Source organism: Cebus imitator, unplaced genomic scaffold (assembly GCF_001604975.1).
Source record: "Cebus imitator isolate Cc_AM_T3 unplaced genomic scaffold, Cebus_imitator-1.0 Scaffold748, whole genome shotgun sequence".
In the NCBI taxonomy this organism is placed as follows: Eukaryota; Metazoa; Chordata; class Mammalia; order Primates; family Cebidae; genus Cebus; species Cebus imitator.
Genome location: NW_016108063.1, coordinates 239,642 through 264,114, shown reverse-complemented (window position 1 = coordinate 264,114; position 24,473 = coordinate 239,642). Strand labels below are relative to the sequence as shown.

Here is a 24,473-nt window from a genome sequence, read left to right as displayed (position 1 = left end):
TGTGTGTGTGTGTGTGTGTGTGTCTGTGTGTGTGTGTGTGTGTCTGTGTGTGCATATATATATATATCAATCACATTTTTAATCCACTTATGGGTTGATAGGCACTTAAATTGAGTCCATATCTTTATAATTTTGAATTGTGCTATGATAAACATATACATTCAGGTATCTTTTATATGATGACTTTTTTTCCTTTGGGTAGATACCCAGTAGTGGGATTGCTGGATCGAATGGTAGATCTACTTTTAGTTCTTTGAGAAATCTCCATATTGTACTAACTTACATTCCCATTAGTAGTGTGTAAGTGTTGCCTTTACACTGCATCTACACCAACATCTATTGTTTTTTGAGGTTTTAATAATGGCCATTCTGGCTGGGGTAAGGAGGTCTCTCACTGTGGTTTTAATATGCTTTTCCCTGATGATTGTGAAATTGGTGACATTTTTTCATGTTGGTTGGCCATTTGTATATCTTTTGAGAAATGTCTGTTCTGGTCATTTACCCACTTTTTAATGGGATTGTTTTTTTCTTGCTGATTTGCTTGAGTTCCTTGTGGACTCTGGTTATTAGTCCTTTGTCAGATATATTGTTTGCAGATATTTTCTCTCATTCTATAGGTTGTCTATTTTCTCTGTCATATATTTCTTTTGTTGTACAGGACCTTTTTAGTTTTTAGTTACATGACATTTATTTGTTTTTGTTACATTTATTTTTGGGTTCTTAGTCATAAGTTCTTTGCCTAGGCCAATGTCTAGAAGAGTTTTTCCAGGTTTTCTTCTAGAATTTTATGATTTCAGGCTTTAGACTTATGTCTTTAATCCATCTTGAGTTAATTTATATATATAGTGAGAGATAGGGATCCGTTTTCATTCTTGGCCTGTTGTTGTTCAATTTTCCCAGCACCATTTATTGAATAGAGTGTCCTTTCTCGAGTGTATGTTTTTGTGTGCTTTGTTAAAGATTAGTTGGTTTTAGGTATTTGGGCTTTTTTTGGGCTGTTTATTCTGTTCTCAATGGTCTGTGTGTCTATTTCTTTTTCCAGGAGATGGTGAGTCTTCTTTTGTCTTATCTGGATATATGTTTGATTTGCTCTCGGATGTTCCAGGGTGGAGAGAAACTAGGAGAAAACACTGGATGTCAAGGTCTATTTAGTGTAATCTTCAACCTTTGTTTTCATCTTCACCATCAATGAAGAGAGCAGCATACTTGCTTTCAGAACTGAACTTGGAAGCTGGATTTTCCTCAGATTTCTTTGGCTCAGGTGCAGATCTGGAGTCTTGACCCTTTTTACTGTCTTTCCTATCTGACTCCTTCCAGTGGTCTTTGTTGCCTCTGTCTCCTGGACCACGGCTAGAGTTCCTACTTTGGCTTTTTGGGACATTCATCCCATCTACTTTATTTTCATCTTTCCTTGCTGGCCTTTCCTCAGATGGTTAAGCTGGAACTACTTTTCCCTCACTACTTGTAGGGGTTTGCTGCTCTGTGTTTGAGCTTTGAGATGGAATAGGAGGGTTAGAACTTTGCTTCACCGAGGCATTCTCCTTGGGTGGAGAGGCTGACATTTCCTTTAGGGACTGATCAGGTTTGGGAGCTTTAGAAGTTGCAGAGTGACAATCTTCCTCCTTATTGAGTGTTTCATTTTCTGGAGACTTCTCACTCTCCTTCATGCATTTCTGTGGGATGTGGTGGAGGTCCCAGTATGCGATGACTCACTTCCTGTCCTCAACCATTCCAGTTCCTGAGTTTTTTTACTTCACCTGCTTGGGTGTCTCTCCCGAGGCCATAGTTCTAGTTTTGGCTCATCCAGCTGACGCTGCAGCTTCTCTTGTTCCTTCTGTAGCCGTTCTTTTACTTCTCTTTCTCTAGCAGCTGTGTGAATGGACTTTGCCCCTCCAAAGATAGAAGCAGCTCGACTTGACAGGGAGGTACTAGCTGAGGAATCATCTTCCTTAGGAGTACTCTGAGGCTTTAGATTCAATTTGGGTCTTTGGCAGGGACCTCCGTCATCACATCTGTAATAATCCCGAGAGTAATCATCTCTGGAGCTCCACGATCATCATCCCGTCTGTCGTATTGGTCTTATAGCGGTCCCCGACTCCTCTGTAGTCATAATCCCTGCAGTACCCACTGCCAAATACTCTTCTGCCACTGCCTATCCGGGAATCATAGCCTCTATCATAGTTTCTGCTGCCTCAGTCATCATAGCAATCCCAGCCTCCATATTGATCCATATCCCAGGATGGGCCATCCCGATACCCATTGCAGTATGGGTCTGAATAATAATAACCTCAATACTTGTTTCCAAAGCTATCATCACCTCTTCTAGGCAGGTAGTCGTCAAAGCTCTCTGTGGCAGGATGAGCCCTCCAGTCTATATCTGTTTTGTCAGAATCCTGATTTCTATCATGGCCAAAAGAACGATCATCCCTGTTTTTATCCTGTGTTTGATCAGCAACTTCCACTCGAATTGTCCTGTAACCTAGAGACTTTTCACTGAGACTCAGGGCACTGAGTAGGGAATCTAGGTCCTCAAATTCAGCATAACCAAAACCTTTCAATCTCTCTGGATTGCTGGGTTCACATGGTAAATGCACTTTACTGATATTTAATCCTCTAAAGAATTCCTTAATTGACTCTTCTGTCACATCATAGGGTAACTTCCCTAGAAAAGCAGTGTAGGGTGGCAATTTGGGAAGACAGCTCTGGTCGATATTGGGTTCCCGAACAGCCTGTGAAGCAGTGGGAAGGATGGAACAGTCAATTGGAGGCACCCTATATACATCGGCATCATTACTGTGCTAAGTTGTTGAAACATCTCCTTCCAGGCCATCTGTTTCATCAGCCCAGCTGACTGGTTTGGAAACCAGTGCTTCCTCCACCAGCCCCCCATCCTCAGCCAGGAAGTCTATTAGGGAGATAGTCTTCCCCTTCTTCTTCTTCTTTTTTGCTTAGTTCTTGAAGGTCAACAATGGGTCACAGTGGAAACTGGTATTACTGAGGCCACCATGTTGGGAGAGGCTTCGTGTATCTGCTTTAGTTACTATAGCCTTGTAGTATAATTTTAAGTCAGGTAATTTGATACCTCCAGATTTGTTCTTTTTGCTTGGATTACTTTGACTATTCAGGATAGTTTTTGGTTGCATATGAACTTTAGGATTTTTTTTCTAATTCTGTGAAAAATGACCTTAGTATTTTGATAGAAGTTGCATTGAATCTATTGATTGCCTTGGGCGGTATTGTCAATTTCACAGTATTGATTCTTCTAATCCCTGAGCATGGCGTGTTTTTCCATTTGTGTTATCTTCGATTTCTTTTGTCAGTGTTTTGTAGTTCTTTTTTTTTTCCTCTGCAACTGTTGTAAATGGGATTGAGTTATTGATTTGATTCTTAGCTTGTTTGTTATTGATATATAGCAGTGCTAGGGATTTGCGTACTTTGATTTTGCAACCTGAGACCTTACTGAATTTATTTATCGAGTCTAGCAGTCCTTTGGAGGAGTCCTTAGAGTTTTCGAGGTATAAAATCATAGTATCAGTAAACAGAGATAGTTTGACTTCCTCTTTTTCAATTTAGATGCCCTGTATTTCTTTCTTTTGCCTGATTGCTCTGGCTAGGACTTCCAGTGCTATGTTGAACAGAAGTGAAGAAAGCAGGCATTTTTGTTTTGTTCTTGTTCTTAGGGGAAATGCTTTCAACTTCTCCCTATTGCATATGATGTTGGCTGTGGATTTGTCTTATTTTGGCTTTTGTTATTTTAAGGTATATTTCTTCTATGCTTAGTTTGTTCAGGGTTTTTATCATGAAGGGATGCTGGATCTTATCAAGTGCTTTTTCTGCATCTTTTGAAATAATCATATGGTTTTTATTTTTAATTCTGTTTATGTGGTAAATCAATGTATTGACTTGCATTTGTTGAACCATCCTTGTATCCTTGGGATGAAACCTAGCTGATCAGGATGAATTATCTTTTTGATGTGTTGTTGAATTCAGTTTGCTAATATTTTATTGAGGATTTTTGCATCTATATTCATTAGGAATATTGGTGTATAGTTCTTTTTTGTTGTTATGTCCTTTCCTTGCTTTGGTATCAGGGTGATACTGACTTTGTAGAATGAGTGAGGGAGGATTCTTTCTTTCTCTATTCTTTGGAATAGTTTCAGTAGGTTTGGTACCAGTTTTCCTTTGCAATGTCTGGTGGAATTCAGCTGTGAATGTGTCTGATCCTAGGCTTTATCTTGTTGGGTGATATTTTATTACTGCTTCAGTCTCACTCGTTATTACTGATCTGTTTAAGATTTCTTTATTTTCTTGATTCAAGCTTAGGAGGTTGTGTGTTTCTAAGAATTTATCCATTTCCTGTAGATTTTCTGGTTTGTGCCCATAGAAGTGTTCATATAGTAGTCTTACATGATCTTTTGTATTTCTGTAGTGTCAGTTATAATGTCTGCATTTGCATTTCTGATTCAGCTTGCTTGAATCTTCTCTCTTCTTTTCTTGATTAGCTAGTGGTCTGTCATTTTTGTTTATATTTTCAAAGAACCAACCTGTTGTTTCATTGATCCTTTATATTGTCTTTTGGTTTCAATTTCATTTAGTTCTGCTCTGATCTCTGTTGTTTTTCTTCTGCCAGCTTTGGGTTTGGTTTGTTGTTTCTCTGGTTTCTTGAGGCATGACATTATGTTCCCAGTCTTTGATCTTTCTGTCTTTTGATGTAGGCATTTAGCATTATAAACTTTCCTTGTAGCACTGCTTTTGCTCTATCCCAGGAATTTGGGTAACTTGTGTCACTGTTGTTATTCATTTCAAATTTTTAAAAAATTTTCATCTTGATTTTATTGTTGACTCAAAAATCATTCAGGAGCAAATGGCTTAATTTCCATTTCCATGTATTTGTATAGTTTTGAGAATTCCTCTTAGAATTAATTTCTCCTTTTGTTCTGCCATAGTCTAAGAAGATACTTGCTATGATTTTGATTTTTTTAATTTGTTGATATTTGTGTTGTAGTCTGTCATATGGTCTATCTTGGAAAATGTTCCATGTGCTGATGAGAATGTATATTCTGCAGTTTTCATGTAGAATATTCTGTGAATATCTGTTAGGTCCATTTGTTCTAGCGTCCAGCTTATGTCCAGTGTTTCTTTGTTGACATTCTACCTCAGTGATCTAAGTAGTGCTGTCAATGGAGTGTTGAAGTCTCCCACTATTATCGTCTTGCTGCCTACCTCTTTTCTTAGGCCTAGTAGAATTTGTTTGATGACTGTGGGTGCTCCAGTGTTAGGTACATATGTATTTAGAATTGTTATATCTTCTTGTTGAATTGTTCTGTTTGTTATAATATAATGACTCTCTTTGTGTTTTTATTGTTTTTGGTTTGAAATCTGTTTTGTTTCATGTAAGAATAGCTAGCTACTCCTGCTCCCTTTTGGTTTCCATTTATGTGTAAAATTTTTTTTCCATATCTTTCCTTGAGTCTGCAAGAATCTTTATATGAGTTAGGTAGGTCTCTTGAAGACAGCAGATGTTTGGTCTGTGCTTTTTAAAATTCATTCTGCCAATTTGTGTCTTGTAAGTGGGGGATTACACCATTTACATTCAAGATTCATATTGATATGGGAGCTACGCTTGCAGTCATCATGTTGATTGTTACCTAGTTCCTTTTTTTCTTTATTGTGTTATTGTTATACACCTTTTCATTTATGTATGTATGTATGTATGTATTTGTTGGGATGGAGTCACTCTGTCACCCAACCTCTGCCTCTCAAGCTCAAGCGATCCCCCCACCTCAGCCTCTCCAGTAGCTGGGACTATAGGTGCATGTCACCATGCCCAGCTAATTTATGTATTTTTAGTAAAGACGGGGTTTCACCTATGTTGGCCAGGCTGGTCTTGAACTCCTGACCTCAAGTGATCTGCCTGCCTCGGCCTCCTAAAGTGCTGATATTACAGGCATGAGCCACCACACCTGGCCTAGCCCTTTCATTTAGATGTTTAGAACTCCATTGAGCATTTCTTATAGGGCTGGTCTATTGGCGATGGATTCCCTCAGCATTTGCTTTTCTTTGAAAGACTATTTTGCCTTTATTTTTTAAGCTTAGTTTTGTCCTATGCAGAATTTTTGTCTGACAGTTATTCTGTTTAAGGAGACTAAGAGTGGGGCCGAGTCACTATACATCCCACAGTGGGACCCGAATCCCTTCTGGCTTACAAGATTTCAGCTGAGAAGTTACTCTGATAGTTTCTCCCTTATCATTTATTTGATGGTTTTATCTCACTGCTCTTAGAATTGTTGCCTTTGCATTGACTTTAGATAGCCTGATGACCATATGCTTTGGTGATTTCCTTTTTTTAATGAATCTCTCAGGAGTTTTTTGAGCTTCTTGTATTTGGATGTCTAAATCTCTAGCAAGATTAAGAAAGTTTTTCTCAATTATTCCTTCAAGTTTTTTCCTTTTCTTCTCCCTCAAGAACACTCTTGATTCTTAGGTTTGAATGTTTTACATATTCCCATATTTCTTGGAGACTGTTTTTTCATTTCATTCTTTTTTCTTAATTTTTGTCTGATTGATTTAATTTGAAAGCCTTGACTTCTGACTCTGAAATTCTTTCTTCTACTTGGTCTAGTCTGTTATTAAAAACTTTCCACTGCATTTTTAACTTTTTAAATGCATCTTTCATTTCCAGAAGTTTTGTTTTTTTATTTAATATCGACCTCTCTAGAAAATTTTCATTTCTTTCCTAATTTTTTTTTTTCAATTTCTTTATGTTGGTTTTCAGCTTTCTCTTGGATCTCATTGAGCAACTTTATAATGAACATTTTGACTTCTTCATCTGGTATTTCAAAGATTTCATTTTGCTTTGGATCCACTGCTGAAGAGTTAGTGTGTACCTGGGGGGAGGTGGTATTGTAAAGCTGTTTTTTCATATTGCTAGAATTATTATTCTGGTTTCTTCCCATCTGGATAAACGATTTCTTATTATTATTATTACTGAATTTTATTGAATTTTCTTTTGCTTTGACTGGGTTCTTTTTTCTTTTCCCCTTAAGGATGTGACTGTAATGTGTATAATTTGCGATTGCCAAGCATGAGCTCTGGGTGCTTTCAGTGGTAATCTCTGTTGAGTTTCTTGGTTATAGAGAATCTGTGTGTGACGGCTTTCTCAGGTGCTGGTTGTAGTAGCAGTATACTTACTATGTGGGAAGGTTCCCTGTCTCCGATGGGGCCAAAATGGCAGAAGTCTCAGGAAGCTTATCTTGTTGCCCTACCTGTACTTGCCCTATCTTGTTGAGAGTAGTGTGCACTACTCTCCTCCCCATCTTTTTTTCACTAGGTTGAATAGTACACCCTTCAGGCCAGTAGGAGATGCCCATGGGTGAAAACCAGCTGCAGCTGAAGAGGTGGTGGGTGTATGCAGTACACCAGTGATGGACAAAAGTCTCAGCCTTGACAGAGGCAGCTGTGGCGGAGCTCCTAGTGAAATGCACTGAGGTCTTCACTGGGGAAGGGGAGCGAGCCACCTCAGCTTCACAACCAGGCCAGTAGGAAAGAACATCCCTGTCATGCCATCCCTGTATTCTGGATATTTAGATCAGACAAGCACCTCTGTCTGAACACTGACATTCCATGTTCAGAGACAGTGGGACTCTGTCTCTCATGAAAGCTTGATTCCAGTACTATGTTAGTTTGGTGAGAGCAGACATTCTTGTTTTGAGAGGAGCATTCAGTTTGTCTTTCACCATCAAGTATAGAGTTAGCTGTAGAATTTTTGTAAATAAAATTTGCAGAATATATATAAATGTTCAAGAAGCATGTGAAAAAATGTTCAACATCACTAATCATCAGAGAAATGCAAATTAAAACCATGATGATATATTATCTTACACCAGTCAGAATGGCTGTCATTAAAAAGTCAAAAAATAACATATTGAAAGGGTTTGGAGAAAAGGAAACACTGATAGATTGTTGGTGTGAATATAAATTAGCACAACCTCTATGGAAAACTGTGTAGAGGTTTCTCAGATAACTTAAAACAGCACTACCTTTCAATCCAGTAATCCCACTACTGGATATCTACTCAAAGGAAATTATTATATCAAAAAGATACCTACCTGTACTCATATGTTTATCACAGCATAAGTCACCATTGCAAAGATATGGAATCGACATATGTATTCATCAACGGATGATTGGATAAAGAAAACATGGTGTATTTGTGCACAAAGAAATACTGTTGAGCCATAAAAGGAATGAAATCATATCTTTTACAGCAACATGGATGACACTGGAGGCCATTATCCTTAGTGAAACAACTTAGAGAAAGTCAAATACTACGTGTTATCACTTAAAGTGGGAGCTAAATAATGTGTACACGTGGACATATAGTATGCAATGATAGACATTGGAGACTGGAGAGGGTGGGAAGGTGAGAAGAGTTTGAAGTATAAGAAATTACTTAATGGGTACAATGTACATTATTCAGGCAATGGTTACACTAAAAGCCCAGACTTCACCACTGTGCACTATTTCCATGTAACAAAGCTGCATTTGTACCCCTTAAATTTTTGTAGATTAAAAAAAGATACATAATTTCAAAGATGTAGAATTTCCCTCTATTCCTAACTTTCTGAGAGTTTTGTCATAAATGGGTGTTGGATGTTGTTTGCTGCATTTTCTGCATCAATTGATATGACCATGTTATTTTATTTTGCTTTAGCCAGTTGACATGGTAGATTATATTGATTGGTTTTTTATTATTGAACCAGCCTTGTCTCCCTGGAATACCTACTTAGTATGGTGATAATTCGTCTCACATATTGCCGAATATTGTTTGCAAATGCATTTTTGAGGATTTTGAATGTCAACGCTCATTTAATTCCTCTGTATCCTTGCTGATTTTCTGTCTAGTTGTTCTACCAATTGTTGAGAGAAAAGTGTGCAAGTATCCAACTATAACTGTGGTTTTGTCTATTCTTTCAGTTCTATCAGTTTTACTTCACGTATTTTGCAGCTCTGTTGTATCTTAGTGGATTGACCTTTTTATTATATATTATAATATTCTTCTCTGTCTCTGATAATTTTCTTTGCTCTGAAGTCTCCTTTATCTATTATTAATATAGCCACTCCTGCATTATTTTGATTAATGTTTGTGTGATATATCTTTTTCCATCCTTTAGCTTTCAGCATGCCTGTATTGTTATATTTGAGGGGACGTTTTTATTTATATATAAAAAGAGGTGGTATGTTTTAACTCTGCAAATCTATTTCTTTTCATTGGTATATTTCATACTTTTACATTTAATTAATTTCTCATATGTTTTGGCTTACGTCTGACATTTTATTTTTCTTTCTTTCTTTTTTAATGTTATTTTTAACTGTTTTCCACCTTTTCCTAACTTAGCTGACACTATTTTATTTTTTGTTTATTCTATTTTTCATCTCTCTGTTTTATTTTTCCTTCCTTCCTGTGGCCACTTAAAGATTTTTTAAAATTTCTTTTTGATTTATCAGTAGTAATTTTGATTGAGTCATTTTGTATAACTTTTTAATGATTGCTGTGGGTGACACTTCAGTATAGCGATGTCATCATTTTATTTCATTTATGTCTTATTACCATTCTGCATTTATAATAGGTATGTTAAATATTTTCTCTATAAACATTTAGAATTATATCATTGTTATAATTTTTGCTTCAACTGTCAAAGATAAAATTCAAGAGGAAAAGAAACATCTATTGTATTTACTCACATTTATGCTTAACATGTTTTTTGTTTATTTTGGGGTGTTCTGATATTTATTTTTTCCTCTTTTTAAAAAGTTATTTTTCTGTTTAGAGAGTGGAGTTTAGCCATTCTTTCATGGTAGATCTGCTCATGATAGAATCTCTTATTTTTCCTTCATCTGAGACTGTCTTGGATTGCTAAATGATGCATTTACTGGTATAACGTTCTGAGTGGGTGGTTTTTTTCTTTCAATCACTGGAAACTCTTGTGCCACATTCTAGCCTTCGTGGTCTCTAATAAACAATCCATTGTCTTTCTGATTATTTTTCCCTTACAGGTAATATGTCAAGATTTTTTCTTTATCTTTAATTTTCAGAAGTTATGATGTGTCTTAGCATGGATATTTTAAATTTTATTGTTGTTCACTCAGCTTCTTGAATCTTAGGTTTATAGCTCTTGCTAAGTGGGAATTTTTCTGCTTTGTCCTGTCTCTCTCCTTTAGGAACTCAAGCGACAGGAATGTTAGATACTTTTTTATGATCTCACAAATCTCTGAGGCTGTGTTCATTTTGGTTTTCATTCTATTTTTTCTCTTTTGTTCAAACTGGATAATTTCTGTTGTTCTGTCTTCCAGCTTGGTTATTCCTTCCTCTGTCCTCTTCATTCTTCCATTGAGCCTATCTACTGATCTTTTTTATTTACACTATTATATTTTTCAATTCTAAAAACTTTGCTGAATTCCAGCACTTTGGGAGGCCAAGGCGTGCAGTTGGAGACCAGGCGTTGGAAACCAAAGTATCCAACAAGCTGGTAGGAAGATGTCTTCAGGAAATGCTAAAATTGGGCACCCTGCCCCCAACTTCAAAGCCACAGCTGTTATGCCAGATGGTCAGTTTAAAGATATCAGCCTGTTTGACTACAAAGGAAAATATGTTGTGTTCTTCTTTTACCCTCTTGACTTCACCTTTGTGTGCCCCACGGAGATCATTGCTTTCAGTGATAGGGCAGAAGAATTTAAGAAACTCAACTGCCAGGTGATTGGTACTTCTGTGGATTCTCACTTCTGTCACCTGGCATGGATCAACACACCTAAGAAACAAGGAGGACTGGGACCCATGAACATTCCTTTGATATCAGACCCAAAGCGCACCATTGCTCAGGATTATGAGGTCTTAAAGACTGATGAAGGCATCTCATTCAGGGGCCTCTTTATCATTGATGATAAGGGTATTCTTCGGCAGATCACTGTAAATGACCTCCCTGTTGGCCTCTCTGTGGATGAGACTTTGAGACTAGTTCAGGCCTTCCAGTTCACTGACAAACATGGGGAAGTGTGCCCAGCTGGCTGGAAACCTGGCAGTGATACCATCAAGCCTGATGTCCAAAAAAGCAAAGAATATTTCTCCAAACAGAAGTGAGCGGGCTGTTTATACCAGGCTTGCAGTGGGCAGCCATGAGAACAAAACCTCTTTTGTATTTTTTCCCCCATGAGTAAAACACAAGACTTCAAAAAAAAAAAATCTTTGCTGATACTTTCTGTTTCTTATTTAAGAATTTCTATTTTTTCATTTGTTTTAAGCATGTTCGTAATTGCTTATTGAAGCATTTTTACGTGGCTGCTTTAAAATCTTCGTCAGATAATTCTAACAACTCTTCTCAATCTTCTCAATCTTAACATCCGTTGATTTTATTTTTTTCATTTGGTTTGAGATCTTTCTGGTTCCAGGTATGAGAAATATTTTTTGATTGACATATGGGTACTTGGGGCATAATAGTATAAGACCCTAGATCTTATTTTAACTTTCTGTTTTAGCTGTGTTTTTTTAATACCATTCTGGCAGGAGAAGGGGTGAGGGGACATCACCTCATTACTGCCAGGTAGGAATATAAGGCCATTATTTTTGTTGACACGTAAGCCGGAAACTCCTCATTACTACTGGGTCTGAATGGAATATCCAGTTCCCTAGTAGGCCTCTACTGATAAGTCCTTGGCTGGGAAATACAAGAGTGCTTCATAACTGGTTCTTATTTGGCCACCATTTATAGGGCAGGAGAAAAGGTGTGACCCCTTGATTGGTGATGAAATGGTTTCTTATCACCTATTGGAAATGAAAGTGTTGACTTCTTCCTTGTAGTTTTCTGACACCACCATGACTAAGAGAGTTGGGAGTTGAGTGTTGTGCCTCACGATTGACTCATGAATGTAGAAATCTAAGTTTCTACTCAGCCTTTGCTGGAATGGATGGGGGTAGGGTAAAGTTTTTTCTGAGTGGTTATTGTCCAAAAGTTTTCTGTTTTGCTAGGCTGCTCTTTTCCTCTCATTTGGCTAGAAAGAGCAGCCTTTTTTTGGGGACTTTTTGTATGCATGTGCTGACATTTCTCAGTGGTTGGCTCCTTTGGCTCTAAGACTGGTATAAATAAGGCAAAAAGGAAACCCAGGACACTTACCATAGTGTCGTTCGTAGAGTCCTGAAGTTCATAGCTAGACTGCCTTCTATCCATGTTTCTAAGTCTTTTCATGTTTGTTTTATAGGTAATGTCCAAGATTCTTGGTTGTACTTAGTTAGAAGAAATTGTATCTACTTCATCTTCCCATCCATATATCTTTAAAATAAATGTCTGACCCATTTACTCTCCTGCAATAAAAGTGGTGATTTCTTAAAAACAGGTTATGTGCACAACTTATAGGATGTAGATTATGATGACATGAATAGCTTAGAACAGTAGCTCTCAAGCTTAAAGTGTATTCAAACACCTGGAAGGCTTTTTAACACTGATTATGGAGCCCTACTCCCAGGAAGGAATGAGAACTAGCATTTCTAACAAATTCCCAGGTAATACCTGAAGGTGCTGCTTTGATAAACTATTTCAGAGAAATGCTAAATAGTTGACAGATCACTAGCTTTAAATGATATTAATGGCAGATACACTTGCTTTCAGTAAAAGAAATAAAAATTTATAATAATTAAACTGGGTGTTAGATCTAAAATATTTAAAAGTAGATACTTAAAAGATGATATCCTATTTTTAATGAAATGGGTCTTCCCATTTTCCAGCGCTATAGTATATGGCATTTGAGAGGCCGAAAGAGTAGGACACTGAGGGAAATAGTATTCATTTTATTATAAAGGGAAGAATATAGCAAGAAATGAAAGATAAGGTGATCAGTTGTTCTGTGAGCATAAAATAATGCCTACTTTTTGGATCTTAGGCAAGAGAATTTGAATGGATACCTTAAGCCACACTCCGATAGTTGTATGATGTGCAAGATCTTTCTTAAGCCTCAGAGTTGACGTCAGAAAAGTTCTGTTACATTTATCTGAACTAATGATTCCCAACCTGCTAATTACTGTACTTATCATCATAATATACCTTCCTCTAAAGTTCATCTGTATTTTTATTGAGTTAGTGAATAAAAATGATTCTGGAATTAAAACTACTCCCATCAATAGTATGACCATTAGTTTAGATCAAGGTGAACCTAGAAATATTTTCCCCAGGTGATCACTAACTATAAAAAAGAAAAATTAAAATAGTGAAATGTCAGAATGAAGTCTCTCAGACATTATTCTTCTTACAGAAGTTATTATGTTAATAAAGAAACTTTCTTGTGAATATTGATCAGATAATGGTTCTTATTTTGTAGCCAGATACATTAGAGTAATAAAGTATTTCCTTTTCTCTTTTAGCTCTGTTGGTTTAGCAAAAGCAGCTCTAGAAGCAATTAATGGATTCAACCTTTTTGGCAACCAGGTAAAAAACAAGACCCCTAAAATCTTTGATTATTTGAATTGCATGTTTAATTAATTTGACTATTCATTAACAAAGTCATTTTCTTATAATCAGAGAATTCTGAAATTTATGTAGCAGCCCATGCTAGAACTTTTCCTTTGAAAATAATTTGCCAATTAAATTTTAGTTTTCTGATGAGACTATTGCTTAATTTCTTACAAAAAAGAAAAAAGTTTTTGATAAAGAATTCTGATTTCCTTGGTTTGGTAACTTTTCCCTCAAGTCTATTACTCATTTTGTAGAGGCTTTCACATTTTTAGGTATATTTAGCATTGTGTATATATTTTTTTCTTGTCAGTTTTCATGTTGGTTGCAATTTAACGTATTTCAATGTACATCTCATGTAGAAGAGAATTTGTGTGATGTGTTTAGCTAGAGAATTGGGAGTTTTGATCCTAGCTTCACCTTCAACTGGCTATAATCAAATGTCTAAAATCTCATTTTCTCTGGAGATGAAAGAGAAACCCTGAAGGTCACCTTAAGTTTTCATTAGATTTTTAACCAGTTTTTGTACTGGAAAAACTAATCAAGTAACCATGGATTGAGTTGTCAGTGGAAAGGAATAAAATGTAGGAATAGAGGTTACTACTTTGGATCAAGAAGTAGGCTAATTTTCTTTACAGTTTTTATTAAGATTCCTAAGATGGTAAGGTGAAGTGAAGTTTCTAACTGATAATATAATTAATCCTAAGCTACTGAAATGCTAAATCAGTAAAGAAACATTTCAGGAGTTTACACAGTTGTGCACAAAAGTAACATGGTTTTCGTTATGGCACTTATAATACTATTTCTCAAGTCTTGAATTTAAGAAAAGTTTCTAGTTGTAGCATATTAACGCATCCACCACTCTTCTCCTCCTTAGATACACAAGGACTCTTTTCCTTCTTGCATACACAAGCTCTCTTCTCACCCCAGCTCCCTCTAGAGGATGGATGAGCTCTGTCTATATGAAAGTCATGAGGAATTACCACACACTCTGGATCACACATTTTCATATTCCTGGATGGGTGGGTGAATGGATGGAGGGCTAGATGGACAGACCAACAGACAGATAGATTAGATAGAAAGATAGATTAGATAGATAGATAGATAGATAGATAGATAGATAGATAGATAGATGTAGGAAATAAAATGACACTAAAGAACGGCATTGTGTTAGGGGTCAGGAGACAGGATCACTACATGCACTGTGCTCACTTCCACTAGTTAGTTTGGCTAGTTATTTACCTAAGCCTCAGCTTCCTCATCTAAAAAAATAAAGCTAATGATAATAGGACCTAACTCAGGAGGTTTTCATGCAAATAAAAGTTAACTTAATTAGCATAGTGCTTGGCAGAGATTAAACTTTTAATAAATGCCATCTCTTGTTGCTATCATTTATGAAGTAGTAGTAATACAAAGGAAGGGAAATTAGAGACAGAACTGAAAGCTTTCTAGAGTGTATCTCAAGAAGACTGAGAGGAAGCATGGTTTAAACTAGAGCTGAATTTAAACTAGAGCTGATGTTATCAGCAGTCTGGAAAGGTACATGTCTTGCTAACCTGCTTCTGTGACGTAACAAATACTGAGCTGAATAGAGCTGAGTGTCTCTTGGTTGACTCTTACATGGTAGTAGCTACCTCTTTTTTGCAATTGCATCATCTACTTTGAAGTACCTGAGTCTTAGTGTATGTTGCGTACATACCTGTATGCACCCCTTCCAATTATGTGTATACTCACACACATACATACAAGCTACATTTCCTAACTCTACCCATCTTTCAGAGCTCTACTTTTCCCAGGAAACTTTCATAGATTGCTCAGCTGTAATTCTAAAACCACTAAATTGCTTTACTCTGCATTTGGATTCTGAGTTATAACTGTATTGCTGATATTGTTCCTCAGCCAGTTTCTCAATCTTGACTACACATTGGAATCATTTGAGGAATTAAAAAAAAATGCTCATATATGAGCTTTACTTCCAGGGATTCTGATTTAATTGGTGTAGGGGGAGGCCTTGGCATTGAGATTTTTTGGAACTCTTCAGGAATTCTAACATACAACCAAGGATGAGAACGACTGCTCTGAGCCAAGTTAATTTTTGACCTTGTTCAGGTCATATCTGTTTCCGGTGGAGCTATGCATCAAATATTTGCTGAATTGACTACTACTTGATTATTTCAGATGGAAATATGACCAGATAATGTCTTCTTTCTTTTTTTTTTTTTTTTTGAGACCGAATCTCACTCTGTTGCCCAGGCTGGAGTGCAGTGCCACGATCTCAGCTCACTGTAACCTCTACCTCCCAGATTCAAGTGATTCTCCTGCCTCAGCCTCTCCAGTAGCTGGGACTACAGGTGTGTGTCACCACGCCCAGCTAATTTTTGAATTTTTAGTAGAGACAGGGTTTCACCATGTTAGCCAGGCTGGTCTCGAACTCCTGACCTCAGGTGATCCATCTGCCTTAGCCTTTCAAAGTGCTGGGATTACAGCTGTGAGCCACTGCCCTCAGCTGTGTCTTATTTCTTTAGCCACAAGAATATCACATGTTGCCAGTAAAGCCCCTTCATATTCCATTTTTGCAAGCTAGTGTCAGTATCCTAGCTTTACAAATTCCCTTTCATCTCTTTTTCTGATATGGAGAATTGCAGAAATATGACTTTGAAAATGTTACTATTCCCAACTCTACAGCAGTTAAATTAATCATGTGCCTACTAAACAGTAGCACATATAGAAGTGCATGTGCTCTTTTTAGCGTTTTTATAATGTCATTGTATATACTTAAAATTGAGTTGTGATCTAATTAAAAGTCAGTGACTGAGAAAAGAATTGACATAAAGAAATGCTTTTATTCCAATGACAATTCATAAAAACCACCTCAAGACTTGGGGGATTTCAGATCATATTGGTATTCACAGTTATTTTTAAAGGCCATTGTTATAAGGTTTTGGAAGACTTGATCATGTGTCTTTAACTAAATTAATTTAGAACTTTCAAAAAGTACATTCCCTGTGGTGGCAACTCAAGAAAGTCATAGATCTTTGGAGATGGAAGAGCCCCTCTCCCAAAATGAATGATCAGAAGGTTGAGATAGTGTTTCTCAGATCACTGGTTTCACACAGGACCAGTAATTAAACCAAAGCCACTCCTTAATGAATCTATTAATAGAAGATCCACTTGTCGGTATGGGAAATTTCAGCTGTTGGATGCCCTCTACTTTTAGAATTAGGAACTGTGCCTTTTCTTTGAAAACTCCTAAGCTGTTTTCTGCTTAATAATTATTGAGCTTCTGGAAGAGGTATCCGTTTCACAAATAGTGTAAAAGGCTTGCCTTTTGCTCCTTTTAGTCTTCAGCATATGAGATAAAACAAATGTTAATTTTATTTTTATGGGCAACTGTTGGGAGGAAAAGTTTTTCACTTTGGTTATGATTATTATGTCTTCCTGCACTTCCTTCTTTTTTTCAATAATAACTTTATTATTCAAGGAAAAAAACACTTTAAATTTTCATTCTGAAACTATTTTCCAAATTTATTTTTCTTTAGGACACTAAGAATAAAATGTGATAAAATGGCCTAGTTTCTTTAATGATTTGTTTACAATAAAGGCTAATTTGGGGCAAAGCTACATTTAGAAACATATATAATCCTCAATATGGGAATCACATATTTCATCATGATCTCAAATATATTCTGTATAAATATCATGACAAATATATTTAAATGTTATTTAAGTAATGTTTGATAATATTTAAATAGTAGTATTTAAATCATAATTTATTTTCATCAAATGTCATAGACATAGTAAGCAACAGTTTTATGACTCCTGGGTTTGTCTCAGCTCTGTTCTTTTGAGACCCTGAAAATTAATGTTCAAATTTATCTGTCTCTGTAGTTTGAAAATTCCTTTCATAGTATGTGTGTGAGGAGAAAGAAGCCTGGATTGTGAGAGGGGCTGCTGGAAAGAGCTGTTAGGTCAGTAAGCAAAAGTTGGCTATTTACACATCTATTGCCACCACAGAGGGGGAATTCCCATCAGTAAATACCCTTTCTAGAAGAATACATTTCTCCAGACTCTGCTGCAGAGCTCAGTGAAGACAGCCTCATAACTGAGCTAGGGGACAAAATCTCCTGACTGTAGTCTTGTGGTGTGGTTTTTGATTCCAGAATAAGAATGTAAAAGATCATATACAGTAGATCCAATGACCAGTTGTACCTTTTTTTATTTTTTGATTCTGGTTGAGGACAGCAAGTCTCTTAGCTCAAACTCTGAGAAGTGATTAATGAAGAAAAGAAAGATCAGACAGTCTTTCAAATTGATTTCTTTTGAATTGAGACCAGTGAGATCAGCAAAGTCTTATGTTTACAGTTGATATCCTTGGCCTTAGAGACCATCACAAAAGTGGTTGTTCTGGTCATGGGATTAAGGGAAATGTACTGCAGCCCTTCCCCACCACTGGAACTCAAGTCCCCATGATAGTGGTCAGGTTTCCGAATCGTCATCTCCCAGTCCCAGAATATTTACTAGAAGGAAAACAATTATAGAAAGTCAGTTAGGGAGTAAAGTTTGAGCTGTCAGTCTTAAAATAAGCTCTTTAGGTGGAGTCAGGATATTAATGGCAGAATTATAATGATTTCAGGAAATGAAAGATGAAAATAAAATATCCAAGTTAATCAGATACTCTGAAGTGACATATACATATAAAACATCCTTTCATATTCCTGTCCTTAATTGGGGAAATCAAGATACTGACAAATGAGATGAGGACAGAATCTAAAAGGTAATGACTAGAGAGATTGCTCATGTTATGCAAAGTGTTCAAAGCAGTGCAGACATCTAGCTTCCTTTGAAATTTGCAGGCCTTAAATTAATGCATCTGGTGATGTAAAGTAGGTGATAATTAATTCCATGTGTGAGTTCTCTTTGATGACTTTTAAAAAGACTTGCTTCTGGATTGGGAATAGCTGCCCATGACCTTGGGTGATTTTACCCTCTTGGAAATCTGGACTGTAATGCCTACAGCATGGGATATTTTTGTGAGAAGACAGACAAACAATACAGTTAATCACCCTTTGATCTTGGTGTTAAAATATGGTAACATTGTGAGATCATTTTTCCCTTTAGGCATATTTCTTAGGTTGGCAGAAAAAAATTGAGAACTGAATAAATACTTGGATGAATTTAGACAAACAAGCCATTTATTTGTGGCCAGAAAATAGAAGTTGGCTGTTTACATTAATCAAGTAATGTAGAGAATTGCCACGTTTGCCATTTCACTTCATTATTTATAAATTATCCTACTTAAATTGTATCTTTTGAAAATTTAATTCCAGGCAGATAGTTTGGTATGCAATTAACTGTATTAATACTTGGCTTAAAGATAAATTATAGCTCCTATTTTTTGTGTATTCATAGGCTCCTAACATGTTGTATCCATTCATTTCTCTGCTCTTTCGCTCTAACTACCCTACTTGCTCCACCAAAATTCAGAGCCTAGCTCTGGTCCTCACCTTCTCTATGAAGTGCCCCAACTTCCCTGGGGACTTGTTTTATAATTTTCTTCTCCACTTTAAACCACTAATTTTGATGAAACTAAGTCATATGTTACAATGTGCTGCCTTTTTGTTTTCTTAATAATCTTCTTGTTGAGGACTGTTGCCTGGGTCAGCTCCTTGGGAGCACATGTCAAGTTTGATCATGTTTGTTTTCCTCAAAGCAGAGTGCACAGTACCTTGTCAGTGGCAGCTGCTGTGTAAACCAGGAGAGATGGAAGGTTGGAATTTCAGAGTAATAGAAAGGACAGTTTACCATTCATCTGGTGGCTGAGAGACAGCCTCACTGAATCACTGTTCATTTATTAATTTACTTGTCAGCTTTTAAAAAGATTTAAAATTGGTATTCTGAATGAGAAGTCATTCTATTTATGAGCTAATTTTCATGTTTGAATATGGGCTAACAGGAAAAATACACCTCTAGTGAACCTGATACCTAGATATGGGATCTGGTACTGCTAGATTTTGAAGTTTCAATTTAGGTGATTGGTTGGAGATATTTTTGTTTCAGCGTGAATGGATCTGTGACGTTGGTGAGAATTGGGACAAGATTCAGAAAATACTTTTAAAGCAACGTGGAATTTATAATTCTCTTCTCCTTTTCTCCATGCATTTTTCTGAGTATTCTCTTATATTATAAGCAATCTTTACTGCCATCCCATTCTACATGATTTCACATATTTAGCTCTTGAGTAAAGTTATTAAATATGGAATGCACTAGTTTTAACCTGGTTAGCAGATCAATTAACATTTTCTGTTGCACTTATTTTTTATATTCAAGCTTTTTGTTCTTACTTGAAAAAATATATATATGTGTGTGTGTACATATATGTGTGTGTGTATATATATATATATATATATATATATATATGGAGAATTATATAACCTAGTGTTTAAAGAATGGACTTCTGTGTAGGAGACTTGATTTTGAACCTTTGCTTTGTTAAAGTAAGGCTTAATGTCCTTTTCAGTAAAATGGGGAAAATAGTATCTACATATGGATATTAAATGAGACAATTCATGTGACACATAAAGCATAGTATCTGATGCAGTGAATATTAGTTCAGATTATTTGCTTTATTGTTATTTGAGATTTCCCTGTCTTCGTATTTTAATACAATATTCTTTACATTCATCTAGATTATATATAAATTTGTTTAGTTTGATCATATAGTCAATATTCTTTATGAGAAATGTACAACTCAGATTTTATGACTCTGCATTCTCTCTCATTGTGTCATGTTAGCTAAACTAACTGTATTTTCATTAAAATGAAAATACATTAATATATTGGCAATCTCATAATAAGTACCTTTTGATTTATAAGAAAGTCAAGGAAAACTAGGGAAAACATAAGAACATTTTTATGATTATAAAATTCATGTTTATTGCAGTAAATTTGAGAAATATTGAAAGTATAAACAAAGTCTTCTGGAACTGCACACTCAATGCAGTCAATGTCAGCATTTTTGTGAAATTTTCACAGTCCAAATGCCAAATGCTCTACAAGTCTTTTTTCTTAACTTAGGTAATGTTTTTCTTTTTCTCTTTCCAGGGTTGTTCATGGTCAGTTATATTTGTGGATCTCGATGCTCACAATCGCAACAGGCAAACTTTGTGCTCGCTGTTACCCAGAGAATCAAGATCACATGTGAGACATTTAATAATGATAAATTTAACATAAACTATTGTTTATGATTTCCATATAGTTTTACCTTCATTTCCAAGAAAAGACTCTAAAATGTTAGTGGTCGTCCAGAAGAGATAAGAAGACATGATAGGTATTGTCCCTTACTCCTCTGGCCTGGGGAGGTCTTAGGAAGTGGACAGGAGTTGTGGACAGGGCTGCTTTGGCCTTTAAATCTTTTGCAGAGCTATAGAAAAATAGACTTTTCTTTTGGGGGAGTAGTAACATCAGGCCAAGATGAATTTTTTTTTTTTGCCATGGAATATTAGAAAAATATTTTTCATAGTATATATTTCTTTTGCATAAAATAACCTTCCATTTCTTATTTCCTTTCGCTGATTCAATTGACTTTTTCCCCTTGCTTGATGAACTTCTGTATGCTTATCCTACCTAATTGCATAATTTTCTAGGCATTATTTGTGCTCCTGTTATTTAGAAAACACCCAAAGTAGAATGATTTAGTTATTCAAAAACAACTGTTTTATATATGTAAGATTGTCATTAAAAAAAAAAAAAAAAAACTCCCCAAATAAGCAAATAATATAATACCCACTCATGCTAGCACTCTGATATAATCTTAGGGTAACAACATTTGAGTATATATGTTTTGACATATTTTTAGACACATATAACATTTTTATTTTACAAAGCTAGAAGAGTGCTTTTTATATTGATTGGTAACTTAGCTCTGTGAATAGATATTGTCCCATACCAATAAACAGATTTCTACAATATAAATTTTAATAGTTGCAGATTTACTCAGCTAATTATTGGACATTTTGATTGTTTTCTCTTTTTTATTACTATAAGCAAATTGTTACAACAGACTAACTTGTGACAACTATTAAATTTTTGTGTATTGTTTTAATTAGCATTTTGACGTTTCAGCCCATTGAACCTTGAAAATACTATTAACAAATAAAGATTTATCTCCTCTGTAGGGTTTGCTGGCATATGCCATAGAAATATCTGTCTGACCCTCGGAGCAGAGCACACTCACTTTTGACTTCATAACCTCACTGGTTTTTCATCTCTATCATTCTCCTTGGGCTGTGTTGATCACATCATTGTGGATACTCAGTCTCTCTTTCTCTTTGCCTCCAGAACACAGATGCTGCCCTCCTCCCCTGCATCAGTTATCCTGCCTTTGCCCTGGATGATGAAGTTCTGTTTAGCCAGACACTTGATAAAGTGGTTAGAAAATTAAAAGGAAAATATGGATTTAAACGTTTCTTGAGAGATGGGTATAGAACATCATTGGAAGATCCCAACAGATCCTACTACAGACCAGCTGAAATTAAGGTATTAAAAGATATTCCATTTTTTAAAATGTTTTATTGTACTTTAGGTTCTGGGGGACATGAGCAGATCATGCAGGATTGTTGCATGGATACATACATGGCAATGTGGTTTGCTGCCTCCATCCCCTTGTCACCTATATCTGGCATTTCTCCTCGGGTTATCCCTTGCCAACCTCCCTACCCCACCTGTCCCTCCCCTAGTCCCCCGCAACAGACCCCACTGTGTGATGCTCCTCTCTCTATGTCCATGTGTTCTCATTGTTCAAAACCCACCTATGAGTGAGAGCATGTGGCGTTTGCTTTTCTGTTCTTGTGTCAGTTTGCTGAGAATGATGGTTTCCAGATTCATCCCTATGCCTACAAAGGACACAAACTCATCATTTTTTATGGCTGAGTAGTATTTCATGGTATATATGTGTCACATTTTCCTTGTCCAGTCTACCATCAGTGGGCATTTGGGTTGGTTCCAGGTCTTTGCTATTGTAAACAGTACTGCAATGAACATACATGTGCATGTGTCTTTATAACACAGCAATTTGTAATCCTTTGGATATATACCAGTAATGGGATTGCTGGGTCAAATGGAATTTCTATTTCTAGGTCCTTGAGGAATCACCACACTGTCCTCCACAATGGTTGAACTAATTTGCACTCCCACCAGCAGTGTAAAAGTATTCCTATTTCTCCACATCCTCTCCAGCATCTGTTGTCTCCAGATTTTTTAATGATCGCCATTTTAACTGGCATGATATAGTATCTTAACGTGATTTCGATTTGCATTTCTCTAATGACCAGTGATGATGAGCATTTTTTCATATGTTTGTTGGCCTCATATATGTCTTCTTTTGGAAAGTGTCTGTTCATGTCCTTTGTCCACTTTTGAATGGGTTTGTTTTTTTCTTGTAAATCTGTTTTAGTTCTTTGTAGATTCTGGATATTAAGCCTTTGTCAGATGGGTAGATTGCAAAATTTTTTTCCCATTCTGTTGGTTGCTGATTTACTCTAATGATTGTTTCTTTTGCTGTGCAGAAGCTCTGGAGTTTAATTACATCCCATTTGTCTATTTTGGCTTCTTTTGCCAATTCTTTTGATGATTAGTCATGAAGTCCTTGCCTATGCCTATGTCCTGAATGGTTTTGCCTAGGTTTTCTTCTAGGGTTTTTATGGTATTAGGTCTTATGTTTAAGTCTTTAATCCATCTGGAGTTAATTTTAGTGTAAGGTGTCAGGCAGGGGTCCAGTTTCTGTTTCCTGCACTTGGCTAGTCAATTATCCCAACACCATTTATTGAAAAGGGAATCCTTTCCCCATTGCTTGTTTTTGTCAGGTTTTTCAAATATCAGATGGTTGTAGATGTGTGGCATTCCTCCGAGGCCTCTGTTCTGTTCCATTGGTCTATATCTCTGTTTTGGTACCAGTACCATGCTGTTTTGATTACTGTAGCCTTGTAGTATAGTTCGAAGTCAGGTAGCATGATGCCTCCAGCTTTGTTCTTTTTGCTTAGGATTGTCTTGGCTGTGCGGGCTCTCTTTTGGTTCCATATGAAGTTTAAGGTGGTTTTTTCCAGTTCTGTTAAGAAAGTCATAGGTAGCTGGATGGGGATAGCATTGATCTATAAATTACTTTGGGCAGTATGGCCATTTTCATTATACTGATTCTTCCTAACTATGAGCATGGAATGTTTTTCTATCTGTTTGTGTTCTCTCTTATTTCCTTGAGCAGTGGTTCATAGTTCTCCTTGAAGAGGTCCATTACATCCTTTGTTAGTTGTATTCCTAGGTATTTTATTCTCTTTGTAGCAATTGCCAATGGAAGTTCGCTCTTTATTTGGCTCTCTTTTAGTCTGTCATTGGTGTATAGGAATGTTTGTGATTTCTGCACATTGATTTTGTATCCTGAGACTTTGCTGAAGTTGCTTATCAGTTTCAGAAGATTTTGGGCCAAGACAATGGAGTTTTCTAAATATTCAATCATGTCATCTGCAAATAGAGACAATTTGATTTCTTCCTTTCCTAATTGAATACTCTCTATTTTTTTTTTCTTGCCTGATTGCTCTGTCTAGAACTTCCAATACTATATTGAATAGGAATGGTGAGAGAGGGCATCCTTGTCTAGTGCCAGATTTCAAAGGGAATGCTTCCAGTTTTTGCCCATTCAGTATGGTATTGGCTCTGGGTTCGTCATAGTAACTTTTATTATTTTGAGATATGTTCCATCAATACCTAGTTTATTGAGAGTTTTTAGCATAAAGCACTGTTGAATTTTGTCAAAGGCCTTCTCTGCATCTATTGAGATAATCATGTGGTTTTTGTCTTTGGTTCTGTTTATGTGGTGTGTTATGGTTATAAATTTGCGTATTTTGAACCAGCCTTGCATCCTGGGGATAAAGCCTACTTGATCGTGATGGAATAAACTTTTTGATATGGTGTTGCAATCGGTTTGCC

General features: G+C 36.3%; 2 protein-coding genes across 11 annotated transcripts in view; both read left to right on the top strand.

The window, feature by feature from the left end:
* The window catches only part of PHKB (phosphorylase kinase regulatory subunit beta), a 232,896-nt gene that overhangs the window by 97,053 nt on the left and 111,370 nt on the right, over positions 1 to 24,473 (top strand). For all 10 annotated transcript variants that reach the window (XM_017519449.2, XM_017519443.2, XM_037735191.1 and 7 more), the window contains 3 exons: positions 13,409 to 13,472; positions 20,598 to 20,693; positions 21,834 to 22,031. In XM_017519449.2, coding sequence (XP_017374938.1) covers positions 13,409 to 13,472; positions 20,598 to 20,693; positions 21,834 to 22,031 — 358 coding nt within the window. The remainder of the gene's footprint in view (positions 1 to 13,408; positions 13,473 to 20,597; positions 20,694 to 21,833; positions 22,032 to 24,473) is intronic.
* LOC108296855 (peroxiredoxin-1-like) lies at positions 10,506 to 11,239 on the top strand. The gene has a single exon (XM_037735194.1). It carries the CDS (start codon positions 10,538 to 10,540, stop codon positions 11,135 to 11,137), a length of 600 nt encoding a protein of 199 aa, XP_037591122.1. The 5' UTR covers positions 10,506 to 10,537; the 3' UTR covers positions 11,138 to 11,239.